We start from the raw sequence: 23,186 nt of genomic DNA on the forward strand, positions 1-23,186 counted from the left end.
CCCTGGTATACCCAGCTCTCCTGAAGTTGACCCTATTTATTTACATATGGCTTGGTCCTTTTGGTTTCTTGAAGTTTACCCCATTTACTTATATATGAATTGGTCTTTAAATTTTCCTTCTTGGACAGAGGTGGGGCACGAAACAGATCAGGATTCGCTGGAGCAATCAGCTCTCCTAAGGTTGACCTCATTTACTTATATAGAGCTTGGTTATTGCGGTTTCTGTTTTGAGCAGAGGTGAGGCATTAAACATATCAGGTTTCCCTGGTATACCCAGTTCCCCCAAAATTGACCACATTTACCTACATAGAACGTGGTCCTTTTGGGTTCTCTCTTGGGAAGAGGTGAGGCATTAAACAAATCAGGCTTCCCTATTACACCTAGCTTTCCTGAAGTTCACCTCATTTGCTTATATATGAATGTATATATTTATACATGGCTTGGTTTTTATTGGTTTCTCTTTTGTGGAGAGGTAGATAATGAAGATAGATGAGTCTTGGCTGACATGCACGGTGATCCTGAAGTTGACCTAATTTACTTATACTGTATAGGGCTTGGTTCTTATGGTTTCTCTCTTCGGCAGAGGTGGGGCATTAAACAGATCAGACTTCCCTGGTATACCAAGCTTTCCTTAAGTTCACATCATTTACTTATATATGAATTGATTTTATATATTTTTTTTTTGGAAGAGCCCTCCCTGGAATACCTAGCTCACATGAATTGGTCTTTATCATTTTCTTTTTGGGTACAGGTGGGGCATGAAACAGATTAGGCTTCCCTGGAATACATAGATCTCATAGAGCTGACTTCATTTATTTATACACCACTTGGTCCATATGGATTCTCTCTTGGGCAGAGGTGGGGTATTACTCAGATGAGGCTTCCCTGGTATACCCAGCTCTTCTGAAGCTGAGCTCATTTACTTACACAGGGCTTGATCCTTTTGGTTTCTCTCTTAAGAAGAAGTGAGGAATAAACCAGATTGTGCTTCCCTGGCATGCCCGGCTTTCCCAAAGCTCACATCATTTACTTATACATTATATGGATTGGTTTTCATATTTTTTTACTTGGTAAGAGGTGGGGCATGAAACAGATTCAGACTTCCAAGAAATACCAAGCTCTCATGAAGTTGCCCTCATTTATTTATATAGGGTTTCCTCCATATGTTTTCTCTCTTGGGCAGAGGTGGGACATTAAACAGGTCAGACCTTCCTGGTATACCCAGCTCTCCAGAAACTGACTTTACTTACATAGGGCTTGGTCATTTTGGTTTCTCTCTAGGGAAGAGGTAAGGAATTGCACAAATCAGGCTTCCCTGGTACAACCCAGCTTTCCTGAAGTTCACCCGATTGCTTATATATGAATTTACGTATACACGTCTTGGTTTTTATGGGTTGTCTCTTGTGGAGAGGCACAGCATAACGATAGATCAGGCTTGGCTGACATGTACAGTTATCCTGAAATTGGCCTCATTGGCTTGGTCCTTATGGTTTCTCTCCTTGGCTGAAGAGAGGCATTAAATAAATCAACTTCCCTGTTATACCGAGCTTTCCTGAAGTTCACATAATTTACTTATATATGAATTGGTTTTGATATTTTTTTTCTTAGGAAGAGCCTTCCCAGGAATACCCAGCTCTCGTGAAGTTGAACTAATTTATTTATATGGGGCTTGCTCCCTATTGGTTCTCTCTTGGGCAGAGGTGGGGCATTAAACAGATCAGGCTCCCCTGGTATAGCCAGTGTTTCGTCAGATTTTGTAACAGAAGTGATGTTCATTCGCCACCATCTTGCTACACCCTGCACTCGTCCACAGTAAGGATACAGTGAGAAGGTGGCAAGCGGACATCTCGTCACACCCCCTGGAGTTTTGCATTTCACACTTATTTTTAACAGTAAACTGAGCTTATATAGTGAAATACAGTATTTAAAAATCCGTCTGACAGTTTAGATATTGAATTTTAAAAGCAGCGGCAAGCCTGCTGATCTCACAGGTTTGCTAATCTGACAGAACACTGCTGCTTTTACAATTCAACATCAGTCTGACGGATTTCAAAATCCTGTATTTCACTATATAAGCTGAGTTTGAAATGCAAGACTCCAGTGGGTGTAACATGATGTCCGCTTACTTCAGTTACAAAATCTGAATGGGTTGCCTAATCTGACGTAACACATGCTCTCCTGAATTTGACCTTATTAATTTACATATGGCTTGGTCCTTTTGGTTTCTTGAAGTTTACTTGGTGTACATATGAATTGGTCTTTATATTTTCCTTCTTGAACAGAGGTGGGGCATAAAACAGGTCAGGATTCGCTGGAGCAACCAGCTCTCCTAAGCTTGATTTCATTTACTTATATAGAGTGTGGTTATTGCAGTTTCTCTCTTGAGAAGAGGTGTGGGTATAACACAAATCAGGCTTCCCTGGTATACCTAGCTTTCCTGAAGTTCACCCTGTTTGCTTATATATGAATTGGTCTTCATACTTTTCTTCTTGGGTACAGGTGGGCCATGAAACAGATCTGTCTTTCCTGGAGCACGCAGATCCCATGAAGTTGGCATCATCAATTTATTTAGGACTTGGTTTATGTCTTGGGCAGAGGTAGAGCATTAAACAAGCAGGCTTCCCTAGTATACCCAGGTCTCCTGAAGTTGACCTCATTTACTTACATAGGGCTTGGTCCTTTTGGTTTTTCTCCTTGGAAGAGATGCGGCAATAAACAAATTAGCCTTCCCTGGTATTCCCAGCTTTCCTGAAGTTCACCCCATTTGCTTATTGGTCTTTATATTTTCTTCTTGGGTAGAGGTGGGGCATAAAACAGAACAGGTGTCTCTGGCATACCCAGCTCTCCTGAAGTTGACTTTATAATTTCCAGCTAGTCAGAGTTAGGGAACGAAGATAGATTGGGCTTCCCTGGTATAGAAGGCTCTCCAGAAGCTAACATAATTCACATATATATGTCTTGGTCTGTATAGCTTCCCTCATGGATAGAGTCGAGGCATTAAAATAGATTGGGTTTGGTTGACATATACAGCTCTCATGATACTGAAGTCCTCCACTTATATACAGTATGGCTTGGTCTTTATAGTTTTACATGTAATATTTCACTAAAGGAAACCTCTGCTTAGACATTATCCCAGATGTTCTCAATTAAACTTGCCAAGATCTGTGATAGCTTCACTTTAAATTAAAATCCACCAAACCAACACTCTGTTTTCAACCTGCCACAGATCTTAAGCCTGGTCCTACGTGAAAGGTATGTGGTGGGAAAGGGAAGTAAACATGCTTTTAGCAATCCTTTGTAAAAATCGATATTTGCTTTTCATGCTTAAAATTCCTTAGAACAATGTAAGACTTTGCAGGTTCCACACAAGATATAAAACATATCGTATAAAATCAAAACTGTACATCACATACACAAATTTACAAACATAAAATTGTAACAAATATATAAAAATGTACATAATGTAAACTGTGAAAATCATTATAGCTTGGAACATATAAGAAAAAAAAATAATCAGGGTTAAAAGTTCTATATATCATAAAGTACACAATTATCATAACTGTACCTGCCATTTATACATAAAGGAGGTAGCCATTTTGCGACCTGAACCAATCTGCAGCTTGACAATTTGCTAGAAATTAGCAACCTCACAGGAGCATTAGGAACCAAAAAATTGGTTTGGTCTATGATAGGACACGCTATCACTAGGGAAAGGAGGCAGATATTGAGTGAGTTGAACCAAAAACTCAGGTTTATGACTTTGTTTGAATCTAGTCATATGACAGATATATGAAGGATCTACCTATCCACTAAGAGATGGCCTGTGCTTCATCTACAAAGGGTTGTCACCTATCCCCCAAGAGATGGCCATCGTAAAGTGAACCTGTGTTCATCTACATCTACAAAGGGATGTAATCTATCCCCCAAGAGATGGCCATTGTAAGTGAACCTGTGCTTCATCTACATCTACAAAGGGATGTCACCTATCCCCCAAGAGATGGCCATGGTAAAGTGAACCTGTGCTTCATCTACATCTACAAAGGGATGTCACCTATCCCCCAAGAGATGGCCATCATAAAGTGAACCTGTGCTTCATCTACATCTACAAAGGATGTCACCTATCCCCCAAGAGATGGCCATCGTAAAGTGAACCTGTGCTTCATCTACATCTACAAAGGGATGTAATCTATCCCCCAAGAGATGGCCATCGTAAAGTGAACCTGTGCTTCATCTACATCTACAAAGGGATGTCACCTATCCCCCAAAAGATGGCCATCGTAAAGTGAACCTGTGCTTGATCTACATCTACAAAGGGATGTCACCTATCCCCCAAGAGTTGGCCATGGTAAAGTGAACCTGTGCTTCATCTACATCTACAAAGGATGTCACCTATCCCCCAAGAGATGGCCATCGTAAAGTGAACCTGTGCTTCATCTACAGCTACAAAGGGATGTAATCTATCCCCCAAGAGATGGCCATGGTAAAGTGAACCTGTGCTTCATCTACATCTACAAAGGGATGTCACCTATCCCCCAAGAGATGGCCATGGTAAAGTGAACTTCTGCTTCATCTACATCTACAAAGGGATGCCACCTATCCCCCAAGAGATGGCCACGGTTAAGTGAACCTGTGCTTCATCTACATCTACAAAGGGATGTCACCTATCCCCCAAAGGATGGCCATGGTAAAGTGAACCTGTGCTTCATCTACATCTACAAAGGGATGTCACCTATCCCCCAAGAGATGGTCATCTTAAAGTTAACCTGTGCTTCATCTACATCTACAAAGGGATGTCACCTATCCCCCAAGAGATGGCCATGGTAAAGTGAACTTCTGCTTCATCTACATCTACAAAGGGATGCCACCTATCCCCCAAGAGATGGCCATGGTTAAGTGAACCTGTGCTTCATCTACATCTACAAAGGGATGTCACCTATCCCCCAAAGGATGGCCATGGTAAAGTGAACCTGTGCTTCATCTACATCTACAAAGGGATGTCACCTATCCCCCAAGAGATGGTCATCTTAAAGTTAACCTGTGCTTCATCTACATCTACAAAGGGATGTCACCTATCCCCCAAGAGATGGTCATCTTAAAGTTAACGTGATCTTCATTTTAAAGTTTAGAGGTTAAAGCCCTGCCCAAAAGCAGGCACCACAAGATGCCTTCTGTTGGCATCTTGTGGTGCCAGAAAGTATTTTCTGTGTCCCTCTCTGATTTTGTTTCACTGGCGTACCAGAATCTGAACTCCCCTGCCTTAATGGTTATGCTCTACCAACTGCCATCCTCCTTTGAGAGCACCTCTACTGGCCATTGATGCATTCTCATTGGACACTAGAATGGCATTTGGCGGGACTTAGCCATGATGTCAGAGGAAGTCGGACCCTGGGGGAACCCAAATCAGATATGATCATCCAAATATTATTTCTGGTTATTAGCAGGAAACAGCAGGTGTCTTCCGGTGCCTGCTCATAATTTACATCTCAATTTTTAAATGTAGCAAAAGGTTCACCTTAAAAAGACACTGATAATGAAGTTAAAAAAAAATGCTGCAGGTATAAAGTGCAGTAGAGAAGATGAACAGGTGGAACTGGAGTGCCTACACATGTCTGCTCCCATGCTGTAATGTGGAGTGTTAGCACTTGGTAGGTGGCTCCCATGTAGAAGAGCCTAAAAATTCAGAAGCTGACAAGATAGTGGACCTGCCACCCTTAAAGGTGAGGGTCCAACATTTATCTTGTATAAATAATATTTTATATTATGATGATGATAAATAAAAATAATAATAATAATGATAGACTTTTAAGGGACTATTTAATGAAATAAATATATTATTACTATATAATAATAATAATATAGACGTTTAAGGGACTATTTAATTGAATAAATATAAATAATAATAATAGTAGACTTGCAATTGATTATTTAATGGAATAAATATTTATTCTTATTCCTATTCTTTTTCTTATTTCTATTATTCCTATTGTTATTCTTCTTCTTAATAATAATAATAATATTATTATTATTAATAATAATAATATAAATAGTAATAATAGACTTTTAATGGACTATTTAATGGAATAAATATATTATTACTATATAATAATAATAATAATAATAATAATAATATAGACTTTTAACAGACTATTTAATAGAATAAATATGTAATTATAATAACAATACAATAGACTTTCAATTGATTATTTAAAGGAATAAACATTTATTTGTATTCCTATTCTTCTTCTTCTTATTATTATTATTCCTATTCTTCTTATTAAAAATAATAATAATAATAATGATAAAAATAGACTTTTAATTGACTATTTAATGGAATAAATATGTATTACTATTAACATTGCAGGAGGAATGTACATGTGCTGTACATCGTAACAAAACCCATGGTAAGAGGATAAATGGCCACGCTCCCAATGCGTTTCGTCCAGGCCGAGGCTGCCATTCATCCTCTTACTATGGGTTTTGTTACACTGTGTGACACATGGACATTCCTCCTGTTATATTGGTTTGGTTTGACAGTTTGGTGGAGAGCACAATCAATGTGACAGTTACATTCCCGGCATGTGCTAAATCATTGGGTTTATTTCCGCTTTAAATAGTCCAATAAAAGTATTTGAACATAACCAATGTGTTTCGGGGCTCTCAATATCCCCCTTCATCAGGTCTTGAATAATATTAAATGGACTGTAAGGGAGAAAGCTATGAAGTTAGTCTTTTGATGCTTGCCATCAACCACCTGCTGCTGTGAAGCATGGCGACTAGTCCCACAAGACATTTGTATTTAACCACTTCCCATCCCGTCCATTGTCATATGATGTCCGCAGATGTGATCTCTCATCCTGGGCGGGCATCATATGACATCCTCGGCTTCCCGGTGGTATAGGGGAGGAGCCGATGCGCATGCCCAGCTGCCGTGATGTCCGGCGGCCACCCGCGATCGCTCGTGACAGAGCAGTTCAATAATAGTTCAATAAATAGTTCAATAAAAGTCTGTGAGCCCACCCACTTTTTTCTAAGCCCCGGTGAAGGGGGCTGGAAAAAAGTGGGTGGGCTCACAGACTTTTATTGAACTATTTAGTTGAACACAACACCTTTTGGACTCTTTTCAAGGCAGTTAAAGCTCCGTCACCTCATCAAAGTGCCAAAACTTGCCCGCCCCTTCTTGCCTCCTGCACATTCATATTAGCCAACGAGGCTCCCAATCATAGAGCTAGGCCATTAGAAATGTGTGGGAGGCAATGCTTAGATAGAAGCTACGATACCACCCAGAGGTGTCGAAAAACCAGAGAGGATCTAACCAAGAAAGGCTTGGGATGCGGCTCCAGATACATGCTCCTCTGGGGGGGCTTTTACTTTATACCTGCAGTAGACGTAGCAGAGCCTTTTTTAAGGGAGGAACCATCAGCCAGCTTATCAATTGACCAGGAACGAGCAGCCATCACCAAGCAGGATAAAACATGGTCGCTAATACATTAGTTCAGTTCACAAGTGGCTACTTCCCGTCATTAATTTCTTTTTTACATAAATGCTTTCACAAAAACAGTCAAAGGCTGTGTGGTGCAATATTTTTTTTTTTTTTGGGGTTAAAAACTTTCTAAAAAAAAAGAAAAAAAAAAAAAAGCAGTACGTACCAGTAAACTGAAACATGGCGTCTGCCCTGCCCTCAAGGAAGAAAAACAGACTTCAGCCAGTCAGCAGGAGATTTCAAACCATTTCTCAGACACAAAGGCCACAGGAATTAGGTGCCGATCAGAGGAAGTAGGTCTGCAGCGAGCAGAAAAGAGGGCTTGCGCGTGCTGGTACGTAACACAAAACAAGCAAGCCTAGTCAGGCCTGCTGCAAAAAAAATAGCTAATTAAAAGAAACATGCTCTAAACCAATGCTTTATTGACAAGCTGGCCTCTTTTCATATATCTAATTTTTTTTTTTTTTGGTTCCAATTTTCAAAGGCACATAGTACATTATTCAAATTTTCAAGGCACATAAAGTAACAAACAATGTTTTTTTTTTGTTTTTTTTTTGTTTTTTTTTAAAGTAATGTGATTCTGTTGCTTTTTTTCCCATAAGTTATGTAGTTATGTAGACATTTTCTATGCTGTGGAGCAGACGTGTTGGGATTCATGTATCAGTTATTAATTATTTTCTCACAAAATTAGGTAAATGGTAGTGCTGGATCCCTAGGGTTGATCTGGATCAGGGGGCTTCAGTCTGTGGCCATTGGGAGTAGAAGAGGTCCTGACATCAGTGGGGAAAAAACACTTCTTTGGTGTCTTTGGGAGGAATTGTGCCCCATAGTTGGTGATAATGGGAGGAATTGTGCCCCTTCGTTGGTGCCATTTGGTCCAATTGCCCCTTTTTTTGTATTTTTATGTTTGTACACGTTTTTGCACGTATGACTGGTACGGTGTAGGTCCTTGGGCCTACCCTGGAAGTCTTGGGAGGGGGTGTACATGTCATTCTGGCTTAGTTCGCCCTCTCTCATGGGGTCTCCCTTCGGGGGAGCCCCACCGAGTACTTGGGTGGGTCTGTTTTGGCAGACCCTCCAGAGAAAGGGGTCCGTCTGGTTTTGGCCAGATGGACCAAGTGTAAAGTACCCCAGTCCCCGTCTGGAGCCTCACGCACCGGGGGACCAGGGCAAGGCCCTCTGTGTACACCCGTTGCGCTTTTCTGTGTTTTACTCCCTATGTGTGTGCACTTTTTTGGAACTGGGTGAAGTTTTTGAGTGTGTTTCACACGCCATGGGCTTTCAAAAAAAAATAAAAAATTGGGCCCAATTGTTGGTGTCATTGTGAGGAATAGTGCCCCATCATTGGTGTCAGTGGGAGGAATAGTGCCCCTTCATTGGGGTCAGTGAATGAAATAGTGCCCCAAGAGCCAGACAGCAAGCAAAGAGCCGCATCTGGTCCCTGGGCCACGGTTTGGAGACCACTGATCTAGATCGACCATTCTCAACCAGGGTTCCATTGAATCCTGAGGTTCTTCCAGATGTTTCCATGGGGTTCCTTGAGTTGTGGCTAATTAGCGTTCCATTTTATAGTAAATACATAGTTCCTGGGCCAACACTGTAAGGATTGCAGTCTTCCTAATGACCACCAATACTTGAGTAAGGACAGAGGAGCACCCGGTGTCCAGACTAAGGAAACTCTTGATGAAGAATATAATTGTTCATTGGAGGTAAAACATGTACCTCCAATAAACAATTATATTCTTCAGAAAGAGTTTCCTTATTCTAGACACCAGATGTTCTTCTCTGTTTACGCAAGTATCTTCTCAGCTGAAGCCACATCTCTGTCGTACCAGCAAGGTAGCAACCCATATCTCCAAGAGGAGATCAACACCATCATCATTTAGTATCTATCATGGACCATTCTACAGGTCTAGCATGGTCTCTAGCTCAAACTAATGATCACCAATGTAAGGGACATTTTTCCCATTGGACCACAATGAATTTGTTTTACCAGGGTTCCTTGAGCTGCTGCTGATTGACCTTCCATTTGATCCTATTTGCATAGTTCCAGGACCAACACCACTTTGCAAAGCCAGCAATATAACACCAATGATCTTTTTAGCTGCCTGTAATAGTTGTATTCTTCCTACTGGCCACCGATGTAAGGGACATTTTTCCCATGGACCCCTAATGAATTGGTTTTATTATAAGGGTTCCCAGAGACATCAAACATATTTTTAGGGGTTCCTCTGGGGTAAAAAGGTTGAGAAAGGCTGATCTAGATAATATATGGCAAAATCCTGTGTATGAAAGAGGCTTAGTAGACTACACCTAACAAACCATGGCTGCTGTTGGAGTGGACATCAACTCAAAACTTGGAGCACCAGATTGGTAGGTTAGTGAGCAAGTAAAGTATCGGGTAGTATTTTTAATGTGTTTCAGGGGCCCTAACTCCCTCTCCTTCAGGGCTCAGGAGGTTAGAAGAATTCTCTGATAGCTACCTGTTTTGGTACATATATGTACATATGAATAGAGTGCTAGACAGCTCCTTACAGTTCCCCCTTTTAATATAGGTGATATCACCCAAGCAATCACTGGCCCCAATCCAGCAGCTCTCAGGTTCTGAGCCCCGAAGAAGGGGTCTTCTGGAACCTCCCGAAAACACGTTGGAACTTTTAATTAAAAAAAAATCTTGATACTTTACTTGCTGACTAAAATCTAAATATAACAGAAATGTAAACTGAAGAGCCACACCACTGGTAAAAGATCCGGATACAACTTTATTCCAATGAAGGTCAGGGGGGACCATCAAAAAAGTATCTAATGCACTTTGGGGATCCAAAACCACCCCTTCATCGGGGCTTGGGATTGAAAACAATACAAATGGTCTAGAAGTGACTTAGACCTTTAGTCCGGGTTCACACTGACAGTGGGAATTAAATCATGTGAGTTCAGCTGAATTTGCACAATTTAATTCCCGCATGTCAGTTCCGACTTGGGGGGGGGGGGGGGGGGCGATTTTCAGAGACATCTGGGCGGGTTTCTGAACAGATGTCTATTGAAATCGCACCCCGAAGTCACCAAAAGTAGTGCAGTAACTACTTTTGGGAATTGGCGCGGCACCGCAGATGCGGCATCGCACCGATTCGGACGGGGCCATTGCCGCAATAGCTTTTGGCATGCGATTTGACATGTGAATCAGGGCTCAATGGTTTTTCTTCTAGCATGATCACAACCACAGGTCTTGTTAGCAGCTGGCTTTTGGAAGCCTCCTGCCCAGGAACCAGATCACCTACATCAATACCTTCAGATAAGATAACTAAGATAAGATAAGATAAGATACCAATAAGATAACTTTACGGGTCCAATGTTTATTTCCACTTTCCTTAACTATCCTAAAATTTGGCACCCAAAGTTTTGGGTACCCAAAGAGGTTTAGGATGGCGGGAGGCAGGTTCTAAGATCATGTGACTGGCTGTCACGGCGGTGACGTGATACGAAAACAGCTTGCGATCGGGGGCTTTCAGCTTGGCGACCGGTAACTGTTCCGGGAGCGAGCCGGCCACCCGCTCTTGGCACAACGATATTGACTGCAAATATGCGGCCTCTCAGCGCCAAGACGCATATTTTCCTGTGGCCGCCACCAAGGGGTCGAAGCTGAATTTCAGGCAAACCCTAACTTGCCTTAACTACTTAGGGACCGAGCCTCTTTTTGACATTTGTTGTTTACAAGTTAAAATCTTTTTTTTTTGCTAGAAAATTACTTAGGACCCCCAAATATTATATATATATATATATATATATATATATATATACACATATATATATATATATATATATTTTTTTTTTTTTTTTCTTTTTTTCGAACACCCTAGAGAATAAAATGGTGGTTGTTGCAACACTTTATGTCACACCCTATTTGCGCAGCGGTCTTACAAGCGCAATCTTTTTGGGGGAATAAATACACGTTTTTGACTTAAAAAATAAGACAACAATAAAGTTAGCCCAATTTTTTTTTATATTGTCAAAGATAATGTTACACCGAGTAAATTGATACCCAACATGTCGCACTTCAAAGTTGCGCCCGCTCGTGGAATGGCGACAAACTTTGACTCCTAAAAATCTCCATAGGCGAAGTTTAAAAATGTCTACAGGTTACATGTTTAGAGTTATAGAGGAGGTCTAGGGCTAGAAGTATTTCTCTCGCGCTACCGATCGCCGCGATTACCTCACATGTGTGCTGCAAACCGAAAAAATATGTGCACTGCCGAAAAATTTGTTTGTTTGTATTTTCGTTTTTTTTTTCAGGTCATTCGGTATGATCGAAATTCATAAATTTGAAAATTCGTAAATTGGAAAGTCCAAAATCCGGAAATTCTAAATAACGAACTAATCCGAAAATATCCAAATTTATCCGAAACTTTGAATTATCCGAAATAACGAATGTTGCATCTAAACAAATGGAACGGAACAAATTAATAATTAATAATGATAATAATAAAACGTTTTTAATTATTATTTATTATTATTAATTGTTACGTTCCATTCTTTTAGATGCGGCATTCGTTATTTTGGAAAGTTCTTAACTTCTGATAAATTCGTATGCGTTATGTTCACCAACATCCATATTTGAAAGGAAATCCCAATACTGTACCAATAATTTAACAGTGAGTAATAGTTTAGTTATTTATTAGTTAGTTATTATTTCAGATTTTCGAATTTCCAAATTTCTGAATTTTCAGATTTTCGGATTTTCAAATTTTCGAATTTACGAATTTTTAAAATTTTCTAATTTCTGAATTTTTGGATTTTCGAATTTCTGAATTTCTGGATTTTCTAATTTCTGAGTTTTCTGATTTTCTCATTTCTGAATTTCCAAATCTCCGAATTTCGGAATTTTTGGATTTTCAAATTTTCGAAATTTTGAATTTCTGAGTTTTTGGATTTTCGAATCTCTGAATTTCCAAATCTCCGAATTTCTGAATTTTTGGATTTTCGAATTTCTGAATTTTTGGATCTTGTATTTACAAATTTTTGGAAAAATTTGTTAATCGGGTTTTTGTTAATTTGGATATTTCTGAATTTACAAATTTGTCAAATTTCGTTACAAAACGAATTTGGAATGAAACTAATTGCACATGTCTGGTGTGTGGCATTCACTCACGATCAGTGACCAGTCCTATTGGAAGCCATGGTGCAGCCATTTTTTTTTTTTGAGAGCTAAGGCAATACATCAAAGCTTTTCTAGGAGCATAAAATGTAACCTATGGTCCTTTCGATACTAAATGATTTATTTTCAGTGAATTTACAAGCTGCCATGGCTTAGCTGACAAAACGTTTGCCTCCGATGTAAGAAAAAAAACAAAAAACCCGAAACAATAAATGTATTTTGTCGGCGTCAATGCGCGGTCAATATCGTTTTGTCTAACCTTTTGCAGAATCAATTTTTTGCCTTCAGTTATTTCTAAACATTTAAATGTCTTTGTGTGATGATGAATGAATTTTCAGCTGAATTTAACATTTTCTTTATTGAGTTTCCTGAATCGGCTTTGGAATTTTAAACATCTTTTGTTCGAATAAAAGGAAGAAATTGTTCGCCGTCTTAAACATTTCTTTAGGTTTTAAAATGTATTTGTATTTGGCCATCTGAACATTAAAGTGTATTTAAAGCAAAAGTGAAAATGTGTGGAAAATTGCTGCGCTAAACCAAACCATTACCAAAGTAATGAAATGTGTACAGCAGCTAACACTAAAAACAAAGTGCAAGGTAAGAGTGAAGATAAGACAAGCGCTACACTTTTTTATCTTTATTTAAAGCAAGTTGAAGTATGTGATGCCTCACTTGGTATGTGAGATTCGGGTAGGGGTGGGTACCATCATCCTAATTAAGTTAATAGAAAGAGGGACGGGTTAACCTGAGCTACTCCAAAAAAAAAAATATTGATGTGGGTGAAGACGATTCCTCAACAAGTTTCGCGATGTGTGTCGCTTCTTCAAGAGGTGTCAACCAGAGCAACTAGAAGCGCTTCAGGGTGCTCTTGGGGTTTCCACTGGTGAGCTACGCTGTTGTCTATCAAACTCCATCAATTTAGTTCCATCTGGTAGCTTAGCCATTATTAAGTTGTAAAACCTGTGCAATACTTGTGTAACTATGAGACTGTATCTGTCTACTTCTAGATGCTCTGGTTGACACCTCCTGAAGAAGCGACACACGTTGCGAAACTTGTTGAGGACTCGTCTCCACCTGCATCAACTTGTCCCTATCCACCAGATTGGTTTTAGAACATATATTTGGTAACACAATGCCATTGCTTACAACAATTCTTCAACCTGTCTTGTTGTGACTATATTTGTGACTATATTTTATGTATTTTCTCTAATAAATGTATATTTTTTTTAATATAATATAACTTGTCTCCAATTACTGGGTACCGAGATAGTCCCTCCATCACCACAGGCGTTACTGGGCAATTTTTTTTTGGAGTAGCTCCTCAGGTTAACCCATCCCTCTTTCTATTTATTTAGAGCAAAAAACTTTTTATTTTTTTAGGAAATGTCAGTTTTTTTTTTTTTCCTGTTTCTTGTAGACATGTGCACTGCCGAAAAATGTGTTTGTTTTTGTTGTCGTTTTCATTCGTTTTTGTTTTTTTTTCCGGGTCATTCGTTATGATTGCAATTCGTAAATTAGAAAAGTCGTAAATTCGTAAATCCGAAAATAAGAAAGAATAACTAACTACTAATAATAAAGAACTATTTTTTATTTTTTATTTTTGGGTGTGTGTAAAGTTTGAAACGGGACACACGGTAGTCAGGTGAATCGGGCTGTATGGGCTGTCACAGTATCCACCCTTAAATAAACAAAATTAAAAACATGATATTGTATGGAGTGTTTAGGGGCAAAAAGGAAGGAAATGGAGAAAGGGGGGGGGGGGTGTTGGGGGTTTTTCCTCCACCCCCCTCCCTTTTTTTGTGTTAGGATTTCACTAAAAAGTCATTGTAACTGGGATAAGATTTTGTAAAGGGACACATTCACTTAGGTGAATCGGGTGGATATCAATGGGCAGCCATCTTGGTATCCACCCCTATGGAAGGGAAGGAGGAGGGGGGGATTTAAACACAAAAATTATTTTACCAATGTTTTTTTTCCTGAGAGAGAAGGCTGGGAACAATTATATATTAAAGGAGGTTTTAAATATTGCTGGGGTATCTAGGAATGTTATATGTTATATGTATGTGAGGATGTAGGAATGGTATTTGTGATTGTGGATGTTCTGTAAAATTTTAAAACTAAAAAAAAATTATATATATATATATATATATATATATATATATATATATATATATATATATATACATAACTAACTATTACATTTTAAATTTTTCAGAATATTCGAAAATTAGTAAATTCGAAATTTGAAAATCTGAAAACCCGGAAATCTGAAATAAGTAACTAATAATAACTTAACTATTGCTAACTATTAAATTATAGGTATTGGAATTTCCTTTCAAATTTGGCTGTTAGTCAACGTAACGAATACGAATTTATTCAAAGTTACGAATTATCCGAAATAAGGAATGCCGCATCTAAACAAATAGAATGGAACAAATTAATAATAAAAAAAAATAATATTAATAAAAGTTTTTATGATTATTATTATTATTGTTATCTATTATTATTAATTCATTACTTTCCATTCGTTTAGATACAGCATTCGTTATTTCAGAAAATTCGTAACTTCGGAAGAATTTGTATTCATTATGTTCACTAACAGCCAAATTTGAAAGGTAATTCCAATACCTATAATTTAATAGTTAGCAATAGTTAAGTTATTATTAGTCACTTATTATTTTAGATTTTCGAATTTTCTGGTTTTCAGATTTTCAAATTTTGAAATTAATAATTTACGAATTATCGAACATTCGGAAAAATTTGTTAAACGGGTTTTCGTTAATTTGGATATTTCCAAATGAACAAATTTGTCGAAAATTGTTAAAAAACGAATTCGGAACGAAACAAATTGCACATGTCTAGTTTCTTGTTTGGGAAATTTCCTGTTCCAGAGACACACCAGGAAGTAAGAAAGGATGCCTCCAAAGTCAGGGGAGATCCACTCTTTAGGTAGTTGTCACCATGGCAGGTGTCCTTATTGGAAGATTTCCCGTCACCTTCTGCTGCAACTCAGAAAATGTAAGTTTTTTATCATTTTCTGTACCAGGAAAATAGAGATGGCGAATCTCCCCAACGAGGGCACATCTCCCCAATGGGGACACAAACAGCAATAAGAAGGTTAGTATCAGTAGCAACTGAAACCGGGGTGCCCATACTGCACTATCACACTTTTTTCACAGCTGCCTCTTGGGCCGGGCCTTTTGGCTAGGATCAGAGGAATTCCTATTCCTGGCCGGAAGGCCGACCATTGTATTGAACAATGGCACTTAGCACTTTCTCCACTTCCCTTTTTCCCACTTTTATGTTGTTTGTCGTGTCTGTCACTTTATGGTGCACACACGCCCAATACTGGCGCCAAGTGGCCTATTTAAGCTGGACTATGGCATGAACAGATTGCTGAGTGGCCTTCAGCTAGCTCCTGTTTAACCTGCGCTTTGATCTGCTATATCTGCCTACTCGTGCATGACCCGGCTTACCTTTGACCAGTCTCTGGATTCCTGCCTGCTTTGCTGTGACCTTTGCTTGTCCTCTGACTCTGCTCCTGTACCTCACTACCTGACTGTGTACTGTACCCAACCTGCATCCTGACTCTGCCACTGCCTGATGTTCCTGTACCGTGCTGCCTAGCTGTTGACAACCTTTTGGCTTGAGTTCGGGTTACGCTCCTCCCTGCTGATCAAGTGTCACTGTGTTCCAGTTCCTGGTTCTCGCCTGTTGATCTACGGTCAACTACTTGTGCCACTCTGTGTCCTCATACCTCCTGCCATCACTACCAGGGGTGCTGGATAAGAGGTGCAAGTGTAGCCCCCTCTCCAGCTCTATTCCTATCAGGTACGTAAAACCTGGCTCACAATCAGAATTCCAAATCATCTCAAAGTTGTTCAGTAGGGATGAGGTCAGGGCTCTCTACAGGACACTCAAGATTCTCCACAGCATACGGATCACACCATGTCTTTATAGACCTTTGTACACAGTCATGCTGGAACTGAAAATATATATAACATTTCCAACATTGCCATGACACTGAAAGTACATGGGAAGGCTAGAACCCAGGTCATCAAAAAGAACATTTGTGAGGTCAGGTACTGATGATGGATGAGAAGACCTGGCCAGTGGCATAGCGTTGTTAGCGTCCAGGGCAAGTAATTTTGCACCCCTCGAACACATAGACTTTAGATACCCCCACCCTGATCACACACCCAGATACCACTCCACCCTGATCACATCCTCAGATACACCCACTCTGATCACCCCCCCAGATTCCCTTCACTCTGATCACACCCCTATGTTCCTTCCACTCTGATCACACCCCCAGATCCCCCCCATCCCTCCACTCTGATCACACCCCCAGATCCCCCCATCCCTCCACTCTGATCACACCCCCAGATCCCCCCAATCCCTCCACTCTGATTACACTCCCAGATCCCCCAATCCCTCCACTCTGATTACACCCCCAGATCCCCCCCACCATCCCTCCACTCTGATCACACCCGCAGATCCCCCCCACCATCCCTCCACTCAGATCACACCCCCATATCCACCCCATCCCTCCACTCTGATCACACCCCCAGATCCCCCCATCCCTATACTCTGAACACACCCCCAGATTCCCTCCACTCTGATCACCCCCCCCCCAGGTTCCATCCACTCTGATCATCCCCCCCAGGTTCCATCCACTCTGATCACACCCCCAGATCCCCCTCATCCCTCTACTCTGATCACACCACCAGATCCCCCTCATCCCTCAACTCTGATCACACCTCCAGATCCCCCAGATCCCTCCACTCTGAACACACCCCCAGATTCCCCCATCCCTCAACTCTGATCACACCCCCCAGATACCCCCCTCCCCATATCTCACCGGTCTTGCAGCACCTGGGACAGGAGGGTTAGCTGCGTCCTGCGCAGGCCGGAGAATATCTCCAGCAGGATCCCTGGTGGCGGTGGTAGCTGCAGCAACCAGCGTGGAGCCTCCTCCACCGCCGGCAGCCCCGGCCTTACCCTCCCCTGCGCACAGCATGGAGCTCACTGCCTGCACACACTCAGGATTGGGCTCTGCCCTCCTCTGCATGCTTGGATCAGTTCTCCCTGTTTTCTCGGTGACAGCAGCTAAACAGCAGGTAAATTTGGATTTTAAATCCCCCCCATGCTGCCGTCCTAAAGCGACTGACTGGGCTGCCTTATGGTGGAGCCGGCCCTGTCTGTGCCCTTTTAAATGTTGTGCTGGGGCGACAGCACCGGCTGCCCCCCCCCCCCCCACGCTATGCCACTGGACTTGGCTCACCACTCAATACCAAAGGTGTTCAGTAAGGCTTTCAAGTTCCTTCACATAAAATGAGTCAAGACTTTGGAGCTGGCTTTGTACACCGGGGGGCACAGTAATGCTGGAACAGAAAAGGGTCTTCACCAAACTGTTACCACAAGGTTAGAAGAGCACAACTGTCTACAATGTCTTTGGGGGCTGTAGCTTTCCTGTACCCTTCACTGGAGATCCCTGAACTCCATCATTTTTGGCCACACAGTGTATTCCATCTCTCCCAAGACTATAAGGGAAGACGTAAACCACATTATTTCAGTTGAGAAAGGGATGTCACCGCTCCAGGCAGGTCAGATTGGAATGAACCTCTCCTCTTGTTTGAAAGCCACAGGTGCTGGCAATGCATATAGCAATGAGGTTTTGAGAAAAATTTGGGACAGCCGCACTCTGATAGCTGATTAAGCACTGTTTGATAGTGTGAAACGCGTCAGCTCTTCTGTCCATTCTGCTGTGGCATGTATTTTTGGATTCCTTCGAACGAATAAAGGCTAATTTTTGGAGTGCGACTATCCAGAATTTTTCTCAAAACCTCATTACATTATTTCGGCTGCAGCTTCTTATCAGAGGTCCCCATCAAAAACCGCCTTCATTGTTTGACTGGCTGCACTCTTAATAAAATTCATTGGCAAACTTTAGTATTCATAAATATTTTCACGTTAAAACTTTGGTGTGATCAAATGTAAATGTCAATGTCTTCAACCACAACTGAGTTAATTAAATGTTGCTGTATGTGAGACTGTAGAATGTGTCTGTTCTTTCACAGCTCTGGAATTTTAATCGGAGCCGCTGGAACAGAAATATTTTTTTTCCCCCCCAATCTGTTGGAAGAATTATCTGCTGTCACTTTATGCTAAAATGAACACGAGAGAAAGTTGGAAGCATATGTCAAGGCATTGAAGTGCATTTGGAATGTATTTAAAGGTAAAATGGCATATAAAATCCAATCAAGAACATTACTGCAGGTCCACTAAACCTCAAAAACGTGACAACTTATAGAAAGGAACAGCTAATAACATTAACGAATGCACACGTAAAGGCTTTTCATGCTTTGACAGAACGTGTTTTTGAAAAAGTTTTTGCTGGTGAGCAAAAATATCCAATTCTGTCAAAACAAGAGGGGAAGAAAATGCAAGATCCAAGGACATCCTGTATATTTTGGGCCGCCAAATCTGGCCCCGGGTATAGCAACAGAGAGGAGTTAATCTTTATTGACTGATCATATCAGGACCTGCAACAAAATGTAGCACCCTCCTATTAGTTAGGTTGCTAGGAATTTAGGCAAATGTTTATTTTTTTGCTCCTCTGTAAATCAGTGGAGTAGTTGTTGATTGTTTTTGGCTGTTCTGGACCTCAAAGACTGCCGGATTGACTGGTCTCCCCTGTTTTCTAGAGGCTTCTGGAACATAGAAGGTTGGGCAAGGCAAATGGGCAACCTGAGCATTTGCCCATTTTTTCACCTGCTAGGCACACCTCTCTTCAGCCAATCCCTGGAGAAGTATACCTAGTAGGTGGCTGGAGAGCACATACATAGTTTAGGGCTTGGAGCAGCAAGGTTCTCGTCCTTCTAGAGGAGTTCCCAGCAAACTGCTCTGTTCTTAGAGGTCCAAGCTATGGCATAGCTGGGGGCTACTTCTGAAGATCCCTTTTGTGAAGCTGATCAATTTGAGTTCTCATTGATATAACCACATAATGTATATGACATATTGGATCCCTATTACTGCTAGGTCAGAGAGGTCGACGTTTCGCTTTATGCTTCCTCAGGACCTTAGGAAGGTCCTGAGGAAGCATAAAGCGAAACGTCAACCTCTCTGACCCAGCAGTAATAGGGATCCAATATGTCATATACGTTATGCGGTTATATCAATGAGAACTCTAATTTTCTTGTTTTTATCTTGTACCGATTTTTACTTTTGTAATATATTATTTGTAATAAATTGAATTTCATGAGATTATGTAGTGTTCCTTTTCTGGTACCGGTAAAGTCCACTCAAATTGTCCTATATCTTTTAAACAGTCTATATATGGATGTGGTACCCCCTTAGCTATTTTCCTCTGTGGGACCTGACAGTGCCCATGAGTGCCACCTATCAATGCCCACAAGTGCCACCTATCAATGCCCACCAGTGGTTCCAATCAGTGTCACCTAGTAGTGCTGCCTATCAGTGTAACCTATCAGTGCCCATTATTGTCAGGTGGCAATGGCAGGTGGCACAGATGATAATTGCCTCTTCGGGACCGATGTCCCTTTCAGATGAGCAGGTGATCGGCTCTTTTTTCTCCTCACGCTGTCAGCGTGAGGAGAAAAAAAAAAAGATTACCAAGCTTTTGTTTACATCATGTGATCAGCTGTCATTGGCTGACAGCTGATCACATGGTAAGGGGCCGGCTCTGACCCCTTACTCGGATCGGTGATCACCCCGAGTCTCAGTAACTCGGTGATCACAGCGCACTCCGCGCACACCCTGCAGGGCGCATGCACAGGGGAGGCCTCCATATGACGGCCTCCCGGAAATTCAGGTCCGCGCTGTGGCCATCATTCAGCTATAGCACGGATGCCAAGAGGTTAAAGAGCTATGGGCGGAAGTGACGTTGCTTCCACCCTGCATTGTCATGGAGACGGGTGGGGGCCATCTTCCCCTCACTCGTCTCCATGCCCAGCCAGGGTGAAGATCCGATCGCCTCCGCCGCTGCCGACGGATCCGGTAGGCGGCGGAGGGCACCGGAGCGCAACAGGAGGGGGGGTCCTCTCCCGCCGCAGATAAAAGTGATCTTGCGGTGAATCCACCTATGCTCACTGAAGCTAGCTGCTGCCATAACAAAGATGCTCCTCTTCAAACAGCCGCCGTATAACGATGGTGGGAGGTCCAGAAGTGGTTAAAAGAGAAGTATGGGTTTTTTTTTTTAATAATAATACTTACCTAGGTGGATGCAGCATTAGACCAATGCTGCATCTGTCCCCCAACGTCTCTGAACTGAGAACCGAGCCACCGAACATCGCTGATGGCTTGGTGCTCACTCCTCCCCAAGCGGAGAGATGCTGCTTGTCAGTCAGCATCTCTCCTGCTCTGATCCTCCATGCTCATTGGAGCATTGAGCTGTGGAGGGGGCGTGGAGCGGCTCGCTGAGAGGCTAAGACTGCCATCAAAACAACTAGGAAAAAGAGTTTCCCCCAAAGAAGGCAAATTACCCAAACACCATCTGCAAAAAACAATAAATTTATTGAGCTACAAAACACCACACAAAAGTACAAAAATTGGGCAGATTAGGAAATATACCATAGACCAAATTAAAACAGATAACGTTATCATTAAAAACAACGGAGCCGCGGCCAAGCATACCCCATACACACACCAATCACCACAGCAGATTCCTATTATATTGGGCAATATCGTGTAAATTACATCCCGAATCAGTCCAAGTATTTAATAGTAAGGTGGTGTGAGGGCAAGGGTGGATGAATGAATGATTGAATATAAATTGCGAACTAATTCAGCACATCAATGTAAATTAAGGCAGTCCGGGAGCTCGACCCATATCATGGGTAAAGCAACAGCAGTGACCGGCAGTATTGCTGGAAATGGCAGTAGATCCAAGGCATACAAATAAAGCAGCTATATTCATAGAAAGCTCTGAGGAAACCAGCGGTGATTGGCTGGTGAAACGCGTCAGCACGTGACGTCAGCACGTCACCTCGGAGCCGCGAGCCTATGGTGTTTGAATATCTGACCGGGAACCAACAGCCGGCTTACATCAGTTAACCGAAGGCGCTGACATAGCGGGACATTTCCTATTGACGTTAAGGCAGTCCGGGAGCTCGACCCATATCATGGGTAAAGCAACAGCAGTGACCGGCAGTATTGCTGGAAATGGCAGTAGATCCAAGGCATACAAATAAAACAGCTATATTCATAGAAAGCTCTGAGGAAACCAGCGGTGATTGGCTGGTGAAACGCGTCAGCATGTGACGTCAGCACGTCACCTCGGAGCCGCGAGCCTATGGTGTTTGAATATCTGACCGGGAACCAACAGCCGGCTTACATCAGTTAACCGAAGGCGCTGACATAGCGGGACATTTCCTATTGACGGCTAATGCTGTTCGGACTGACACCTGCAGTTATCCTCTGGGGGTAGAGCCTACGATCTCTAGAGCTACTGAACCATCAATCTGGTGAGAAAAGTATTACTCCAGTTTATACTTACAGTACAGCCTGAGCCGCTCCCCCTGCTGCTTTCTATGAATATAGCTGCTTTATTTGTGTGCCTTGGATCTACTGCCATTTCCAGCAATACTGCCGGTCACTGCTGTTGCTTTACCCATGATATGGGTCGAGCTCCCGGACTGCCTTAATTTACATTGATGTGCTGAATTAGTTCGCAATTTATATTCAATCATTCATTCATCCACCCTTGCCCTCACACCACCTTACTATTAAATACTTGGACTGATTCGGGATGTAATTTACACGATATTGCCCAATATAGTAGGAATCTGCTGTGGTGATTGGTGTGTGTATGGGGTATGCTTGGCCGCGGCTCCGTTGTTTTTAATGATAACGTTATCTGTTTTAATTTGGTCTATGGTATATTTCCTAATCTGCCCAATTTTTGTACTTTTGTGTGGTGTTTTGTAGCTCAATAAATTTATTGTTTTTTGCAGATGGTGTTTGGGTAATTTGCCTTCTTTGGGGGAAACTCTTTTTCCTAGTTGTTTTGTATGTTTTATAAGGCAACCCAAACTGCATCCAATTGTGGATGAATATCTGATCTTATTAATTATCTAGAACTTATATATTGGTGGTTGATCCAGGCAAAAACTTTTTTCTCTTTATAAGACTGCCATCAGTCAGGGCAGTTGGCGGATTCAGACTTGGGAAGTTGGGATGATGCGGTCCCCTGGACTGATTCCTGTGACACCAGCGGAGAGCTTTCAGACTGCTGAAAACGGGTCACAGGAGTGAAAAATGAATTGCACTCCTATGACCCATAGGTGAAGTCCAGCCAAACGAGCTCAGGCTGGACTTCTCCTTTAATTTAAAAAAAAATAAAATCTGGAAGCTGATTGGTTTATATGCAGAGCTGCACCAGATTTTGCATTCTCCAGTTTTAGTAAATCTCCCTCAAAGAATCAATTTTTCCTCCTTCTGTGTATCTCTCAGTTCCCAATAGCAACAAGTTCCTCCACCTTGTGCTTAGTTCCTCTGTGCATGAAATCCAAACCACAGGTGATCCCCTTCACC

The 23,186-nt window shown here is 41.6% G+C and overlaps 1 protein-coding gene across 3 annotated transcripts in view; it reads right to left on the reverse strand.

Annotated features, from left to right (window-relative positions):
• Positions 1–23,186, reverse strand: part of AJAP1 (adherens junctions associated protein 1) — a 185,560-nt gene that overhangs the window by 39,803 nt on the left and 122,571 nt on the right. The window contains exon 4 of one of the 3 annotated variants that reach the window (XR_012236418.1): positions 7,647–7,779. The exons of 1 other annotated variant lie outside the window; for it this stretch is intronic. Coding sequence is in view for 1 of the 2 variants with exons in the window: in XM_073603694.1 (XP_073459795.1) it covers positions 7,754–7,811 (58 nt within the window). In the remaining variant the exon portion in view is untranslated. Of the gene's footprint in view, positions 1–7,646; positions 7,812–23,186 lie in introns of those variants that run through there. One more of the 3 variants, XM_073603694.1, reaches the window with a different exon arrangement.

This window comes from Aquarana catesbeiana, linkage group LG10 (assembly GCF_042186555.1).
Source record: "Aquarana catesbeiana isolate 2022-GZ linkage group LG10, ASM4218655v1, whole genome shotgun sequence".
Taxonomy (NCBI): Eukaryota; Metazoa; Chordata; class Amphibia; order Anura; family Ranidae; genus Aquarana; species Aquarana catesbeiana.